Below are 18984 nucleotides of genomic sequence, written 5' to 3' on the forward strand. Positions count from 1 at the left end.
ATTAGGAGAGAGAGGAGGACAGAGACGGGGACTTCACCTGTAATAATATTAATAATGACTGGTATTAGGAAAGAGAGGAGGACAGAGACGGGGACTTCACCTGTAATAATATTAATAATGACTGGTATTAGGAGAGAGAGGAGGACAGAGACGGGGACTTCACCTGTAATAATATTAATAATGACTGGTTTTAGGAGAGAGGACAGAGACGGGGACTTCACCTGTAATAATATTAATAATGACTGGTATTAGGAGAGAGAGGAGGACAGAGACAGGGACTTCACCTGTAATAATATTAATAATGACTGGTATTAGGACAGAGAGGAGGACAGCGACGGGGACTTCACCTGTAATAATATTAATAATGACTGGTATTAGGAGAGAGAGGAGGACAGAGACGGGGACTTCACCTGTAATAATATTAATAATGACTGGTATTAGGAGAGAGAGGAGGACAGAGACGGGGACTTCACCTGTAATAATATTAATAATGACTGGTATTAGGAGAGAGAGGAGGACAGAGACGGGGACTTCACCTGTAATAATATTAATAATGACTGGTATTAGGAGAAAGAGGAGGACAGGGACGGGGACTTCACCTGTAATAATATTAATAATGACTGGTATTAGGAGAGAGAGGAGGACAGAGACGGGGACTTCACCTGTAATAATATTAATAATGACTGGTATTAGGAGAGAGAGGAGGACAGAGACGGGGACTTCACCTGTAATAATATTAATAATGACAGGTATTAGAAGAGAGAGGAGGACAGGGAGAGAGAGGAGGACAGGGAGAGAGAGGAGGTGGGAAGAAGATGGAAGAGAGACAAAATCTCCAAATAATGTTGAATTCTCCCAACAAAATAATTTCACTCAAGTGTATTGCATATAGGCCTAGATAAGTGTTCCAAATACTTGCAGCACTCTAAGTGTATAGGCTGGTAACTTGCTATGCAATCGCAGTGGATAAGACATCCATAGATTATTAACTGTGTGTGAACATAAAGAGAATCGAAACAAGCTCATGGAATCCATAACTAATGTGTTTCAACTCCAGGGGAGCCCAGTAACTTCTAAGTGAAAGGGTGTCCCTTAACACCATGGAGAGATCATAGTACTCATAGTACTACGTCCATATGGAATCACACTCCAACTGAGCTACATGACTGGACAGCTCTGAATTCTCAGGCTGTGTCCTGTTTTCAACCACCCCTACCAACCCCCTTCCTCCTCACAGCACCCTCCTCACCAACCCCCTTCCTCCTCACAGCACCCCCCACCCTACCAACCCCCTTCCTCCTCACAGCACCCCCCCACCCTAACAACCCCTTCCTCCTCACAGCACCCTCCTCACCAACCCCTTTCTCTTCACAGCACCCCCCACCCTACCAACCCCCTTCCTCCTCACAGCACCCCCACCCTACCAACCCCCTTCCTCCTCACAGTACCCCCCACCCTACCACCCCCCCTTCCTCCTCACAGTAACCCCCACCCAACCAACCCCTTCCTCCTCCACCCTACCAACCCCCTTCCTCCTCACAGCACCCCCCTCCACCCTATCAACCCCCTTCCTCCTCATAGCACCCCCTCCACCCTATCAACACCCTTCCTCCTCATAGCACCCCCTCCACCCTACCAACCCCCTTCCTCCTCACAGTGCCCCCCTCCACCCTAAATCTGCCTAATTTAGTTTCAAATATTTCATTTGAATTACTAAAATATTTTGGCTTCATCAACAATCCTAAAATTTAAGGGGAAACATCCATCCATCTTCCATCTAACCTCCTCTTCCATCTAACCTCCACTCCCCCAGCCATGCTTAACTGTGCCCCTATCCCACAGGATTACTAATGACCAGTGTGAAGCAGGGGACCATTAGAGGCTGACTGACAATAGGCCGGTTCTTCCCCTCTCTCCCTCTCTCGCTCTCTCTTCGGCCTAGAGCGGATGGGAAAAACACGGCTAGAACAAGGGTCTTTGGTTTGGGTGATTAGGACTTGGTAAGGCTGGGGGATGGGGCTGGGGAGCTGGGGATGGACCTTGGGACTTGGGAGTGGGACTTCACTGTCAGGGCTTGGAGATTTGAGTTTGGGACTATGGATTGACAGAGGAGAAGGGGGCTGGAGAGGGGTTGGCTGGGTGCTGGCTGGCTGGAGATTTGGCAGGACAGAGAGCTGGATGTTGGCTGGGGCAGGGGGACTACATGAATATTCACGTCTCATTGTGTGCACGTCAGGCTGGGTAGACATGAGGGAGACGGTGCCAGGATGGAGGTAATAGAAACAGGAAAAACACGTCTGTGTTCAGTGTTATGCTCCCCAAACCCTACCCCTCCCCAACCCCTCCCCAACCGCTCCCTCCCCAACCCCAACCCCTCCCTCCCCCTACCCAACCGCTCCCCTCCCCCTACCCAACGCTCCCCAACTCCAACGCTCCCCAACCCTCCCTCGCTCCCCAACCGCTCCCCAACACCAACGCTCCCCAACTGCTCCCCAACCCCAACGCTCCCCAACCCCTCCCCTCGCTCCCCAACCCCAACGCTCCCCAACCCCTCCCCCAACCCCAACGCTCCCCCAACCGCTCCCCAACCCCAACGCTCCCCAACCCCTCCCCCAACCCCAACGCTCCCCAACCGCTCCCCTCGCTCCCCAACCCCAACGCTCCCCAACCGCTCCCCAACTCCCAACGCTCCCCAACCCTCCCCAACCACAACGCTCCCCAATCCCTCCCCTCGCTCCCCAACCCCAACGCTCCCCAACCGCTCCCTCGCTCCCCAACCCCAACGCTCCCCAACCCCAACGCTCCCCAACCCCTCCCCAACCCCAACGCTCCCCAACCGCTCCCTCGCTCCCCAACCGCTCCCTCGCTCCCTCCCCAACCCCTCCCCTCCCCTACCCAACTGCTCCCCTCCCCTACCCAATGCTCCCCAACCCCAACGCTCCCCAACCCCTCCCCCCAACCGCTCCCCAACCCCAACGCTCCCCAACCCCTCCTCGCTCCCCAACCGCTCCCCAACACCAACGCTCCCCAACTGCTCCCCAACCCCAACGCTCCCCAACCCCTCCTCGCTCCCAACCGCTCCCCAACCCCAACGCTCCCCAACCCCTCCCCCAACCCTAACGCTCCCCAACCGCTCCCCTCGCTCCCCAACCCTAACGCTCCCCAACCGCTCCCCAACCCCAACGCTCCCCAACCCCTCCCCAACCAAACGCTCCCAATCCCTCCTCGCTCCCCAACCCCAACGCTCCCCAACCGCTCCCCTCGCTCCCCAACCCTCCCCAACCGCTGCCCAACCCCAACGCTCCCCAACCCTCCCCAACCCCAACGCTCCCCAACCGCTCCCCTCGCTCCCCAACCGCTTCCTCGCTCCCCTCCCCAACCCCTCCCCTCCCCCTACCCAACTGCTCCCCTCCCCCTCCCCAATGCTCCCCAACCCCAACGCTCCCCAACCCCTCCCTCGCTCCCCAACCGCTCCCCAACCCCAACGCTCCCCAACCCCTCCTCGCTCCCCAACCGCTCCCCAACACCAACGCTCCCCAACTGCTTCAACCCCAACGCTCCCCAACCCCTCCCCTCGCTCCCCAACGCTCCCCAACCCTCCCCTCGCTCCCCAACCCCAACGCTCCCCTACCGCTCCCCTCGCTCCCCAACCCCTCCCCAACCGCTCCGCTCCCCAACCCCTCCCTCGCTCCCCAACCCCTCCCCAACCGCTCCGCACCCCAACCGCTCCTCTCGCTCCCCAACCCCTCCCCAACCACAACGCTCCCCAACCCCTCCCCTCGCTCCCCAACCCCAACGCTCCCCAACCGCTCCGCTCCCCAACACCTCTCCAACTACTCTGTTCCCCAACCACTCCCCAACACCTCTCCAACCGCTCTGTTCCCCTACTAATCCCCAACACCTCCCCTCGCTCCCCAACACCCACCCCAACCCATCCCGTCACTCTGTCTCGCTTTCTATGGTTACCTCGCTCTGTTCAATTTGTAAGTCGCTCTGGATAAGAGCGTCTGCTAAATGACTTAAATGTAATGTAAATGTTCTCTCACTCTAATTTTCGCTACTTCTTTCTCTCCTTCTTTCATAGCAAACTGATTAGAATTTCCTCACAAGAACCGATATTCTAAAACTAAAATACAATCTATATCTATCAATCTGAGGAATCAGGAGATGTTGCTTGAAACAACTCTAGTATTCAGGTTTCATGTTGGGCATGTCATCTTTCTCTGATAGAAAACCCAGGGTATTATGTTTATCTAATTATTTCCCTCCGTAACGTAATCTTTGGATCTGATACCTGAATGTCCTACTACAGTACACTCTGAATACACGTTGGTCCTCTGATAACAATGGGACTGACAAAACTGCTCCTTACGGACCCAAACCCGGATATATTTTGGAATGCCCTTTTTTGTTGTTGTGGTGTATATGTATATTGTGCTTACCGGTGTCTCTGGTTTCTCTGGCTGCACGTCAGACTCAAATGTCTGTTTCTGCAGAGTTTTGTGTAGACATGCCCGCTCCGAATATGCACTCCAACTATCTCCCTGGCACCTGCACACACACACACACACACACACACACACACACACACACCTTTTTTAAATCTTATCAGAGCAGATTAGATGTAGTATTCCACCCCCCACATAGACACAAAGCCCCAGGACGTGGATGAAAACCCTGACCAGGAGACTGACTGTGTGTGTACACTACCGGTCAAAAGTTTTAGAACACCTACTCATTCAAGGGTTTTTCTATATTTTTACATTGTAGAATAATCACAACTATGAAAAAACACATGGAATCATGTAGTAACCATAAAAGTGTTCAACAAATCAAAATGTATTTTATATTTGAGGTTCTTCAAATAGCCACACTTTGCCTTGATGACAGCTTTGCACACTCTTGGCATTCTCTCAACCAGATTCATGAGGTAGTCACCTGGAATGCATTTCAATTAACAGGTGTGTCTCCTTAAAAGTTCATTTGTGGAATTTCTTTCCTTCTTAATGAGTTTGAGCCAATCAGTTGTGTTGTGACAAGATATGGGTGGTAAACAGAAGATAGTCCTAATTGGTAAAAGACCAAGTCCGTATTATGGCAAGAACAGCTCTAATAAGCAAAGAGAAACGATAGTCCATTATTACTTTAAGACATGAAGGTCAGTCAATATGGAAAATTTCAAGAACTTTGAAAGTTTCTTCAAGTGTAGTCGTAAAAACCATCAAGCGCTATGATGAAACTGGCTCTCCTGAAGACAGCCACAGGAATGGAACACCCAGAGTTACCTCTGCTACAGAGGACAAGTTCATTAGAGTTAACTGCACCTCAGATTTCTGACCAAATAAATGCTTCATAGAGAACAAGTAACAGACACATCTCAACATCAACTTTTCAGAGGAGACTGCGTGAATCAGGCCTTCATGGTCGATTTGCTGCAAAGAAACCACTACTAAAGGACACCAATAATAATAAGAGACTTGCTTGGGTCAAGAAACACGAGCAATGGACTTTAGACCGATGGAAATGTGTACTTTGGTCTGGAGTGAAATGTAAGATTTTTGGTTCCAACCGCTGTGTCTTTGTGAGACGAGTGTGGGTGAACGGATTATCTCCACATGTGTATTTCCCACAGTGAAGCATTGAGGAGGAGATGTTAGGGTGTGGGGGTGCTTTGCTGCTGACACTGTCTGTGAATTATTTAGAATTCAAGGCACACTTAACCAGCATGGCTACCACAGCATTCTGCAGCGATATGCCATCCCATCTGGTTTGGGCTTAGTGGGAATATCATTTATTTATAACAGGACAATGACCCAACACACCTCCAGGCTGTGTTAGGGCTATTTTACCAAGAAGGAGAGTGATGGAGTGCTGCATCAGATGACCTGGCCTCCACAACCCCCAGACCTCAACCAAATTGAGATGGTATGGGATGAGTCGGAAGGCAGAGTGAAGGAAAAGACTGTTGTCTGAAGATGGCTGAGAGAATGTCAAGAGTGTGCAAAACTGTCATCAAGGCAAAGGGTGCCTATTTGAAGAATCTCAAATATATTTTGATTTGTTCACTTTTTTGGTTACTAAATGATTCCATATGTGTTATTTCATAGTTTTGATGTCTTCGCTATTATTCTACAATGTAGAAAATAGTAAAAATAAAGAAAAACCCTTGAATGAGTAGGTATTCTAAAACTTTTGACCGGTAGTGTATGTGTGCCAGCAGTAGACGGTGGGCCTAGGCTGTGATAAGTAATCAGTGTGTGGTATTGTGTGAAGATAACCCCTCTGTCTATCACTGTCTCTCTGTAGAAAGACAAGACAAGACAAGACAAGACAAGACAAGACAAGACAAGACAAGACAAGACAAGACAAGACAAGACAAGACAAGACAAGACAAGACAAGACAAGACAAGACAAGACAAGACAAGACAAGACAAGACAAGACAAGACAAGACCAGACCAGACCAGACCAGACCAGACAGACAGACAGACAGACAGACTTGGTGCTGCACCTGAGAAGGAAACCACTGCACAGGTTTCCACTGTATAAACCACTGCATAGGTTTCCACTGTGTTGTCTGCCCCAGTGGTCATCAACCCTGGTCCTGAAGACTGAGCCACTTGGTGTGCAGCCTTTAGTCATGCTGACCCAAAGCCTGCACACCAGGTAGCTCTCCAGGTAGTCCAGGGTTAGTGACCACTAGCATTCACATATCTAGCATTTTACAGGTCAGTAATCATAAGGGAAAGGAGATTAGGAAAGAAAGCAGCCCCTGAATGTGTCTAAGAGTTGATCAAAGGAAGTTTACCTCCTGCTGACCATCAGCCAGGGTTGGGTGTAACTCTGAACACAGTCCCTGACATGGGAATCCAACTCCACCCTATAGAGATAGAGATATAGGCGGTCAGCGAGGGATTGAGAAGGATGTTAAGCACACATACACACTCATTACATGCACACACAATCCTTTTTCCCTCATTCTGCATTCCCATCACATCAGCACTATCTGTAACATCATGTTCAAGGTGAGTGACAATCCTAAAACAATAAGATACCACTGTCAGAATATTTTCACTATTTCACACCTTCTTGGGTTGTAAGAGCCTTCTGAGGTATACTTATTCTATTCCATTATAAGTGGGACCTAGGGAACTAGTGGGTGGGGTGTCATCTGGACGCAGATATAGGTTGATAGTGGAGAAAGTTACTGGGACTATTGGAATAATAGCCAGGCTTAAATCAGTCTAATCCAGACCTCTAGACCCTCCCTACTCTCTCCTCGATATGTGGGGATCTGATAGGCATAACAATCTAGTAACATGGTTGAGTTTATTCTATATTGATCATGTGACCATGCGACCCACCCCTCCTCCGGTACAGAGTGGCGTACGGTCCGACACTCCTTCTCCAACAGTTCTACTTCCAGGTCGTCGTCGGGGAAATCTCCAAGCTCCTGCATGAGGGCGGAGTCTCCACTCCGTAGCTGTGACATCAGAAACTCTTCCAGGTCCAAGGGCTCCACCGCGTCATATGACTGGGGCTGGAGAGACAGATATCATACTATTATATAGTGTACAAAACATTGTGAACACTTGTACAAAACATTATGAACACTTGCTCTTTTCATGACATAGACATTAACTTTTCCTCCATTACATTATTGAGGTCACTTGTTAAATCCACTTCAAATCAGTGTAGATGAAGGGGAGGAGACATGTTCTTCTGTTGAATCTGACCATTAATCTTAATGGTTGTACAGTCGTCTCAAATAAAACTGTGAAGGACCTCGGCGTTACTCTGGACCCTGATCTCTCTTTTGAAGAACATATCAAGACCATTTCAAGGACAGCTTTTTTCCATCTACGTAACATTGCAAAAATCAGAAACTTTCTGTCCAAAAATGATGCAGAAAAATTAATCCATGCTTTTGTCACTTCTAGGTTAGACTACTGCAATGCTCTACTTTCCGGCTACCCGGATAAAGTACTGAATAAACTTCAGTTAGTGCTAAATACGGCTGCTAGAATCCTGACTAGAACCAAAAAATTTGATCATATTACTCCAGTGCTAGCCTCTCTACACTGGCTTCCTGTCAAAGCAAGGGCTGATTTCAAGGTTTTACTGCTAACCTACAAAGCATTACATGGGCTTGCTCCTACCTATCTCTCTGATTTGGTCCTGCCGTACATACCTACACGTACGCTACGGTCACAAGACGCAGGCCTCCTAATTGTCCCTAGAATTTCTAAGCAAACAGCTGGAGGCAGGGCTTTCTCCTATAGAGCTCCATTTTTATGGAACGGTCTGCCTACCCATGTCAGAGACGCAATCTCGGTCTCAACCTTTAAGTCTTTACTGAAGACTCATCTCTTCAGTGGGTCATATGAGTGAGTGTAGTCTGGCCCAGGAGTGGGAAGGTGAACGGAAAGGCTCTGGAGACAATTGACAATTGACAAAATCAGACAATTGAGACATTGATTGTGTATGTGTGCCATTCAGGGTGAATGGGCAAGACAAAATATTTAAGTGCCTTTGAACAGGGTATGGGAGTAGGTAGGTGCCAGGTGCACTAGTTTGTGTCAAGAACTGCAATGCTGCTGGGTTTTTCATGCTCAACAGTTTCCTGTGTGAATTAAGAATGGTCCGCCACCCAAAGGACATCCAGCCAACTTGACAACTGTGGGAAGCATTGGAGTCAACATGGGCCAGCATCCCTGTGGAACACTTTCAACACCTTGTAAAGTCCAGGCCCCAACAAATTGGGGCAGTTCTGAGGGCAAAGGGGGGAGTGCAACTCGAGATTGGGAAGGTGTTCTTAATGTAAAGGGAAAGGGGAATGTCTTGTCAGTTGTACCACTGAATGCATTCAACTGAAATGTGTGTTCCGCATTTAACCCAACCACTCTGAATCAGAGAGGAAGTAGAGACGGGGCGAAGGAGACAGTGACAGAGAGAGAGCGGTAGAGGGAGAAAATAGAGATGCAGAGGGCACAGGCAGGAAACGGTTAAGGCACAAAGTTACCACGTTGGCATTCTTAAGATTATGAATAAACCACTGTTGTGCATCTAAATGTGTCATTGATAGAGTCAGATTATTCCAGATATGTATTCCCTGGCTTCAATGAAAGGAATGCCTGGAAACAAACCAAGAACCTAACAACACATTGTACTTTAAACAAACAGAGAGAGAGGGGCAGGAAAAAAGAGGCATAGAGAGAGAGAGAGAGAGAGAGAGAGAGAGAGAGAGAGAGAGGCATACAGAGAGAGAGAGAGAGGCATACAGAGAGAGAGGCATACAGAGAGAGAGAGGCATACAGAGAGAGAGAGAGAGGCATACAGAGAGAGAGAGAGAGGCATACAGAGAGAGAGAGAGAGGCATACAGAGAGAGAGAGAGAGAGAGAGAGAGCGACATACAGAGAGAGAAAGTGAGGCATACAGAGAGAGAGGCAGAGAGAGAGAGAGAGAGAGAGAGAGAGGCATAAAGGGAGAGATCTAACCCCTTCTGGGGAAATTGTAAAACACTAAACAAAAAACAACACAAAGAGTTATCAAAACGGAGGTGTATGAGTAAACCACTTCTCCAATACCTTTGGCCCTATAACAAAGAAGAAACAGCAAAAACATATACAGGATCAAATACAAAATCTTAGAAACTATTAAAGACAACCAGACCCCACTGGATTCTACAATTACATTGAATGAAATACAGGACCAAATACAAACTCTCCAACCCAAAAAGGCCTGCGGCATCATCCCAATATTTGTATCCAAGGACTGATCACCCCAATCCACAAAAGTGAAGACAAATGTGACCCCAATAACTACCGTGGAATATGCGTCAACAGTAACCTTGGGAAAATCCTCTGCATTATCATTAACAGCAGACTCGTACATTTCCTCAATGAAAACAATGTACTGAGCAAATGTCAAATGGCTTTTTATCAAATTACCGTACAACAGACCATGTATTCACCCTGCACACCCTAATTGACAACCAAACAAACCAAAACAAAGGCAAAGTCTTCTCATGCTTTGTTGATTTCAAAAAAGCCTTCGACTCAATCTGGCATGAGGGTCTGCTATACAAATTGATGGAAAGTGGTGTTGGGGGTAAACCATACGACATTATAAAATCCATGTAAACAAACAACAAGTGTGCGGTTAAAACTGGCAAAAAACACACAAATTTCTTCACACAGGGTCGTGGGGTGAGACAGGGATGCAGCTAAAGCCCCACCCTCTTCAACATATACATCAACGAATTGGCGCAGGAACTAGTCAAGTCTGCAGCACCCGGCCTCATCCTACTAGAATCCGAAGTCAAATGTCCACTGTTTGCTGATGATCTGGTGCTTCTGTCACCAACCAAGGACACAGATTCTGTCAGACCTGGGCCCTGACAATAAATCTCAGTAAGACCAAAATAATGGTGTTCCAAAAAAGGTCCAGTCGCCAGGACCACAAATACAAATTCCCTCTAGACACTGTTGCCCTAGAGCACACAAAAAACTATACATACCTTGGCCTAAACATCAGCACCACAGGTAACTTCCACAAAGCTGTGAACGATCTGAGAGACAATGCAAGAAGGGCATTCTATGCCATCAAAAGGAACATAAATTTCAACATACCAATTAGGATCTGGCTAAAAATACTTGAATCAGTCATAGAGCCCATTGCCCTTTACGGTTGTTAGGTCTGGGGTCCGCTCACCAACCAAGACTTCACAAAATGGGACAAACACCAAATTGAGACTCTGCATGCAGAATTCTGCAAAAATATCCTCCGTGTACAACGTAGAAACACCAAATAAAGTATGCAGAGCAGAATTAGGCCGATACCCACTAATTATCAAAATCCAGAAAAGAGCTGTTCAATTCTACAGCCACCTAAAAGGAAGTGATTCCCAAACCTTCCATAACAAAGCCATCACCTACAGAGAAATGAACCTGGAGAAGCGTCCCCTAAGCAAGCTGGTCCTGGGGCTCTGTTCACAAACACAAACACACCCCACAGAGCGCAAGGACAGCACTACAATTAGACCCAACCAAATCATGAGAAAACTAAAAGATAATTACTTGACACATTGGAAAGAATTTACAAAAAAAACAGAGCAAACTAGAATGCTATTTGGCCCTAAACAGAGAGTACACAGTGGCAGAATACCTGTCCACTGTGACTGACCCAAACTTATGGAAAGCTTTGACTATGTACAGACTTAATGTGCATAGCCTTGCTATTGAGAAAGGCCGCCGTAGACAGACCTGGCTCTCAAGAGAAGACGGGCAGTGAGCACATGAGGTGGAAACTGAGCTGCACTTCCTAACCTCCTGTCCAACGTATGACCATATTAGAGATACATATTTCCCTCAGATTACACAGATCCACAAAGAATTCAAAAACGAATCCAATTTTGATAAACTCCCATATCTACTGGGTGAAATTCCAGTGTGCCATCACAGCAGCAAGATTTGTGACCTGTTGCCACAAGAAAAGGGCAACCAGTGAAAACAAACACCATTGTATATACAACCCATATTTATGCTTGTTTATTTTCCCTTGTGTACTTTAGCTATTTGAACATTGTTACAACACTGTGTGTATATATATATATATATATATATACACACACACACACAGTGGGGCAAAAAAAGTATTTAGTCAGCCACCAATTGTGCAAGTTCTCCCACTTAAAAAGATGAGAGAGAACTGTAATTTTCATCATAGGTACATTTCAACTATGACAGTTTTTTTCCCAGAAAATCACATTGTAGGATTTTTTGTTAATTTATTTGCAAATTATGGTGGAAAATAAGTATTTGGTCACCTACAAAGAAGCAAGATTTCTGGCTCTCACAGACCTGTAACTTCTTCTTTAAGAGGCTTCTCTGTCCTCCACCCGTTACCTGTATTAATGGCACCTGTTTGAACTTGTTATCAGTATAAAAGACACCTGTCCACAACCTCACACAGTCACACTCCAAACTCCACTATGGCCAAGACCAAAGAGCTGTCAAAGGACACCAGAAACAAAATTGTAGACCTGCACCAGGCTGGGAAGACTGAATCTGCAATAGGTAAGCAGCTTGGTTTGAAGAAATCAACTGTGGGAGCAATTATTAGGAAATGGAAGACATACAAGACCACTGATAATCTCCCTCGATCTGGGGCTCCACGCAAGATCTCACCCCGTGGGGTCAAAATTATCACAAGAACGGTGAGCAAAAATCCCAGAACCACACAGGGGGGACCTAGTGAATGACCTGCAGAGAGCTGGGACCAAAGTAACAAAGCCTACAATCATTAACACACTACGCCGCCAGGGACTCAAATCCTGCAGTGCCAGACGTGTCCCCCTGCTTAAGCCAGTACATGTCCAGACTCATCTGAAGTTTGCTAGAGAGCATTTGGATGATCCAGAAGAAGATTGGGAGAATGTCATATGGTCAGATGAAACCAAAATATAACTTTTTGGTAAAAACTCAACTCGTCGTGTTTGGAGGACAAAGAATGCTGAGTTGCATCCAAAGAACACCATACCTACTGTGAAGCATTGGGGTGGAAACATCATGCTTTGGGGCTGTTTTTCTGCAAAGGGACCAGGACGACTGATCCGTGTAAAGGAAAGAATGAATGGGGCCATGTATCGTGAGATTTTGAGTGAAAACCTCCTTCCATCAGCAAGGGCATTGAAGATGAAACGTGGCTGGGTCTTTCAGCATGACAATGATCCCAAACACACTGCCCGGGCAACGAAGGAGTGGCTTCGTAAGAAGCATTTCAAGGTCCTGGAGTGGCCAGTCTCCAGATCTCAACCCCATAGAAAATCTTTGGAGGGAGTTGAAAGTCCGTGTTTCCCAGCAACAGCCCCAAAACATCACTGCTCTAGAGGAGATCTGCATGGAGGAATGGGCCAAAATACCAGCAACAGTGTGTGAAAAACTTGTGAAGACTTACAGAAAACGTTTGACCTCTGTCATTGCCAACAAAGGGTATATAACAAAGTATTGAGATGAATAAGTATTTGGTCAATAACAAAAGTTTTCCACCATAATTTGCAAATAAATTCATTAAAAAATCCTACAATGTGATTTTCTGGATTTTTTTCTTCTAATTTTGTCTGTCATAGTTGAAGTGTACCTATGATGAAAATTACAGGCCTCTCATCTTTTTAAGTGGGAGGACTTGCACAATTGGTGGCTGACTAAATACTTTTTGCCCCACTGTGTGTGTGTGTGTATATGACATTTGTAATGTCTTTATTGTTTTGAAACTTCTGTATGTGTAATGTTTACTGTTAATTTGTATTGTTTATTTCACTTTATATGTTCACTTTATATATTATCTACCTCACTTGCTTTGGCAATGTTAACACGTTTCCCATGCCAATAAAGCCCTTGAATTGAATTGAGAGAGACAGAGAGGCAGAGGCAGAGAGAGAGACAGAGAGAGAGAGACAGAGAGAGAGAGGCAGAGGCAGAGAGAGAGACAGAGAGAGAGACAGAGAGAGAGAGAGAGAGAGAGAGAGAGGCAGAGAAAGACAGGCAGAGAGAGAGAGAGAGGCAGAGAGAGAGAGAGAAAGAGAGGCAGAGAAAGACAGGCAGAGAGAGAGAGAGGCAGAGAGAGAGAGAGGCAGAGAAAGGCAGGCAGAGAGAGAGAGAGAGGCAGAGAGAGAGGCAGAGAGAGAGAGGCAGAGAGAGAGAGAGAGAGAGAGAGAGAGAGAGAGAGGCAGAGGCATTTTAGAGAGCTGGGAGGAGGAGGACAGGTTTGATCACAACTCTCCTTTCAACAACCTCAGACCTGTCAAGGAACGAGAGGACTGAGCTCATATACTTTCCATAGAAACATTACATGTGCATGTGTGTGTATATTTGTGTGCTTGCATGCTGGTCTGTATTTGGATTTCGATAGAAGTTTTTAATAGTTTATTTCTTCTCACGTTAGTCTATAAATCCTCATCTTAACCCTCTGCAACCCCTGGGCAACTATCCCCCTATTCTAACTCCTAAGGGATGGCTGAGTCCACCTCATGACAGCTCATATGATTGACATAAAGACCCGTCAAACGCAGAGCAGAAGAGAGAAGTAGCACGTGTGTAACATAATTCCGAGATAAAAACCCACAACAGTTATTGTTAAGTTGGTGTTGTGCTCTGTAGCGAACTCTGTAACTACTATGGTGTTCAATGGAATTACTCTTCACATGGAAGCTGTAAGACACACACAAAACAATAACTGAGTGGTAGTCCAAGCAACTTGCCAAATTCTGTTCTGATTACATCACTATGGCAGTAACTGTGGGGTTACATATACAGTAGTGTAGTTACTATACGGTAATGTGTTAAGTGTGGCTCAGAAATCTGCCAACTCAAGCAAAGATCTGAATGGAGGATATTCTGGAAAGCACTTGAGAAGAGCTTAGATCACACTATAGAAGATATGAATATCTATAAATCACCACTCTACAAAGTGGAGAGGAGAGCATGTTCCCCTTAAATCACATCATATTGTTACAGCAATATCCACAGTCAGTGCAACAGCATCCAGCCTTATCCCAATCAAGTCTGCGATAAGAGTCAAAGAAATAAACAGGATTTTTTTATCACCACAGAAGGCCATCCAATGACTATCGTAGACGAGAGGCTGCATTATAGAAATATGTAATCCAGATCTGTATCTTTATTCATTTCTATGGGCTGTATGCTGGGGCAATATGAGGGCATGGTTTGAAAGCTGAGCAGTGCAGGTGTTTCTCAGGGAGGACTGTAGAGTGGAACCTGTGCAGACGACAGCATATCTGATCATATATCCGGCTGCTTTAGTGTGCAACATACCGCAGCAGACTCAAATGAAAATGCCCAGAAAACGTGAACTGTTGTGCTACCATCTGTTTTGTAAACGCTGTCTTTACCAGATGGTTCAAGACTTCATAGACTTCTGTTGTGTTTAGTGTGAGGAATGAATCAGGACAAACATCCTAATTCTCCCTCACTTCTTTTAGTGAACCGCAGACATATTAATGCTTGGGAATCACGGCTGCACATCTCCTTCCATAATATATATTCTCTTTCCCTTCCTTAGCATGGAGCCAAATGAAACAAATCAATTCACATGTATGCATGCCTCGGTCCCAACTCCCAGGGATGCTGCATTATGGAGCAGTGCTCTCAGCCAGGCCAGCAACAGGCTGTTGTCCCTACCAGCAGTCAGACTATTACACTACCACACTGTTACTCCTGAAGCAGTAAGCCATTTTAATGCTGGAATACATGTTTCAATCACTTTGTGCATGTTGTTATTATATTTTACAATACTTGTAAAAAAAAAAGTATCGATTTGGGGGTGTTTTGTATTTTGTCAAAAAATATATTTGAGGATACATCTGGATACATCTTGCCTGTCCCTAACTGTAAGACAGTTTTACTACCCAACTCTGCAATGTGTCATTTCAGCCTAATGAACAACCCGTAGCCTACTTCCCCAAGCTGAACCCCTGTACAGTCTGTACCAAATACGCAGTCTAACACCACATTACCTGCCTGCAACCTCACAACACTGGATGCTTCACACATTTGAAACAGAAAAGTGTAGGTCTCTAGATGACTGTTAGTAGAAATATAAAACACGCTGAATTGGAAGTAGACTTACCCCGCTAAATACTCAACATGTAAGAGGGAAGTTCACAAAATGGCGCATTCCGGAAACAAGAACCTACAGCCTGTACAGACTACTGGCAGTTACTGGTTTCTGACAACTCTTCCTCTAGAAGAGTTAACCACAAGCTCTTGCAAGACTCAAAGACACTCTTACACAACTCCAAAGTGACTCCTAGCCCCCACCCCAAGACACTTCGGGTAGATGTAAAAGGATTGGATAGGTATAAGCAATATGGTGGAACTTAGTCCTAGCCTTTCAGCGGGCAACGTGGAGCCATCATCCTTAATACCCATCGAATGGTTTTAGGTCCCTACATGAAGTAGGTAAGGGAAGTGACCAGGGGTTGATTAGGTATGGAGCTGCAGTAAGTTCAAGTGAGGTAAAACACATGTCTACAGGAAGTGACATCAACAAGGCCTCCTCCAATCAGCTTGTATGTTTCTTGAGATAGTGTACTCTTGCTTGTTTGTGTGGTTCTGACAATAGTGGGCATACACAGACAAGCATAACACAAACGTGATCCATCATTTTGGAAATGAGTAACTAATAACAATACTCATCATTATAAGTCCTACAAATAGAGAGATGAATCATACAAATAATCATCCCACACATCTGCCTGCAGCTCCACTGATCTCCTCCACAATGGTGCACCATGGGAACATATCATTTGATTATGGTATTAAATAAACTCTTTCCCGCATCGCAAATCCACAGATAACAGATTTGCCGGTATAAGCTGGAAGGTAAGCAGGCCGTCCCGTCCCTCTACAGTAGCCTGGGCCCTGACCCATTTCCCAAGCAGGCTAAAGATTAACCATAATAACTAGGGGATGGGCCAACTCTCCCTCCTCTGGCCTAGTCAGCTGACTAGCAGCAGAGAGAGAAATATCTAAGGGCTCAAGCCTACAGTCAGTGAGTCAGACAGTCAGAGACACAAAGACTTGGCGCCTAAAGCCTGACGAATATAGAGAGGTATTAGTGCACTTAAAACAAGACAGAGAGACAGACAGATCAAATCAAAGTTTATTTGTCACGTGCGCCGAATACAACAGGTGTAGAGCTTACAGTGAAATGCTTACTTACAGGCTTTAAACAATAGTGCAAAAAAGGTATTAGATGAACAATAGGTAAGTAAAGAAATAAAACAACAGTAAAAAGACAGGCTATATACAGTAGCGAGGCTATAAAAGTAGCGAGGTTACATACAGACACCGTTAGTCAGACTGATTGAGGTAGTATGTAGATGTAGATATGGTTAAAGTGACTATGCATATATGATGAACAGAGAGTAGCAGTAGCATAAAATAGGGGTTGGTGGGTGGTGGGACACAATGCAGATAGCCAGGTTAGCCAATGTGCGGGAGCACAGGTTGGTCGGGCCAATTGAGGTAGTATGTACATGAATGTATAGTTAAAGTGACTATGCATATTAGATAAACAGAGAGTAGCAGCAGCGTAAAAGAGAGGTTGGGGGGGGAACACAATGCAAATAGTCCGGGTAACCATTTGATTACCTGTTCAGGAGTCTTATGGCTTGGGGGTAAAAACTGTTCAGAAGCCTTTTTGTCCTAGACTTGGCACTCCAGTACCATTTGCCATGCGGTAGTAGAGAGAACAGTCTATGACTGGGGTGGCTGGGGTCTTTGACCATTTTTAGGGCCTTCCTCTGACACCGCCTGGTGTAGAGGTCCTGGAGGTCCAGTGATGCAACCAGTAAGGGCCTTCCTCTGACACCGCCTGGTGTAGAGGTCCTGGAGGTCCAGTGATGCAACCAGTAAGGGCCTTCCTCTGACACCGCCTGGTGTAGAGGTCCTGGAGGTCCAGTGGTGCAACCAGTCAGGATGCTCTCGATGTTGCAGCTGTAGAACCTTTTGAGGATCTGAGGACCCATGCCAAATCATTTTAGTTTCCTGAGGGGGAATAGGCTTTGTCGTGCCCTCTTTACGATGGTCTTGGTGTGTTTGGACCATTCTAGTTTGTTGGTGATGTGAACACCAAGGAAATTGAAGCTCTCAACCTGCTCCACTACAGCCCCGTCAATGAGAATGGGGGCGTGCTCGATCCTCCTTTTCCTGTAGTCCACAATCATCTCCTTAGTCTTGATTACGTTGAAGGTTAGGTTGTTAATCTGGCACCACCCGGCCAGGTCTCTGACCTCCTCCCTATAGGCTGTCTCGTCGTTGTCGGTGATCAGGCCACTGTTGTGTAGTCTGCTAACTTAATGATGGTGTTGGACTCGTGCCTGACCATGCAGTCGTGGGTGAACAGGGAGTACAGGAGGAGACTGAGCACGCACCCTTGGGGGGCTCAAGTGTTGAGGATCAGCGTGGCAGATGTGTTGCTACCTAACATCACCACCTGGGGGCGGCCCGTCAGGAAGTCCAGGATCCAGTTGCAGAGGGAGATGTTTAGTCCCAGGATCCTTAGCTTAGTGATGAGCTTTGAGGGTACTATAGTGTTGAACGCTGAGCTGAAGTAAATTAATAGCATTCTCACATACAGTGGGGCAAAAAAGTATTTAGTCAGCCACCAATTGTGCAAGTTCTCCCACTTAAAAAGATGAGGCCTGTAATTTTCATCATAGGTACACTTCAACTATGACAGACAAAATGAGAAGAAGAAAAATCCAGAAAATCACATTGTAGGATTTTTAATTAATTTATTTGCAAATTATGGTGGAAAATAAGCATTTGGTCACCTACATACAAGCAAGATTTCTGGCTCTCACAGACCTGTAACTTCTTCTTTAAGAGGCTACTCTGTCCTCCACTCGTTACCTGTATTAATGGCACCTGTTTGAACTTGTTATCAGTATAAAAGACACCTGTCCACAACCTCACACAGTCACATTCCAAACTCCACTATGGCCAAGACCAAAGAGCTGTCAAAGGACACCAGAAACAACATTGTAGACCTGCACCAGGCTGGGAAGACTGAATCTGCAATAGGTAAGCAGCTTGGTTTGACGAAATCAACTGTGGGAGCAATTATTAGGAAATGGAAGACATACAAGACCACTGATAATCTCCCTCAATCTGGGGCTCCACGCAAGATCTCACCCCGTGGGGTCAAAATGATCACAAGAACGGTGAGCAAAAATCCCAGAACCACACAGGGGGGACCTAGTGAATGACCTGCAGAGAGCTGGGACCAAAGTAACAAAGCCTACCATTATTAACACACTACACAGCCAGGGACTCAAATCCTGCAGTGCCAGACGTGTCCCCCTGATTAAGCCAGTACATGTCCAGGCCCGTCTGAAGTTTGCTAGAGAGCATTTGGATGATTCAGAAGAAGATTGGGAGAATGTCATATGGTCAGATGA

General features: G+C 46.1%; 1 protein-coding gene across 7 annotated transcripts in view; it reads right to left on the minus strand.

Annotated features, from left to right (window-relative positions):
* Positions 1-18984, minus strand: part of LOC115140696 (dedicator of cytokinesis protein 8-like) — a 90047-nt gene that overhangs the window by 54216 nt on the left and 16847 nt on the right. For 6 of the 7 annotated variants that reach the window (XM_065026774.1, XM_065026771.1, XM_065026772.1 and 3 more), the window contains exons 3-5: positions 7363-7538; positions 6807-6878; positions 4443-4551 (exon numbers count right to left, since the gene is read on the minus strand). In XM_065026774.1, coding sequence (XP_064882846.1) covers positions 4443-4551; positions 6807-6878; positions 7363-7538 — 357 coding nt within the window. Of the gene's footprint in view, positions 1-4442; positions 4552-6806; positions 6879-7362; positions 7539-15647; positions 15751-18984 lie in introns of those variants that run through there. The other variant, XM_065026775.1, reaches the window with a different exon arrangement.

This window comes from Oncorhynchus nerka, linkage group LG13 (assembly GCF_034236695.1).
Source record: "Oncorhynchus nerka isolate Pitt River linkage group LG13, Oner_Uvic_2.0, whole genome shotgun sequence".
NCBI lineage: Eukaryota > Metazoa > Chordata > Actinopteri > Salmoniformes > Salmonidae > Oncorhynchus > Oncorhynchus nerka.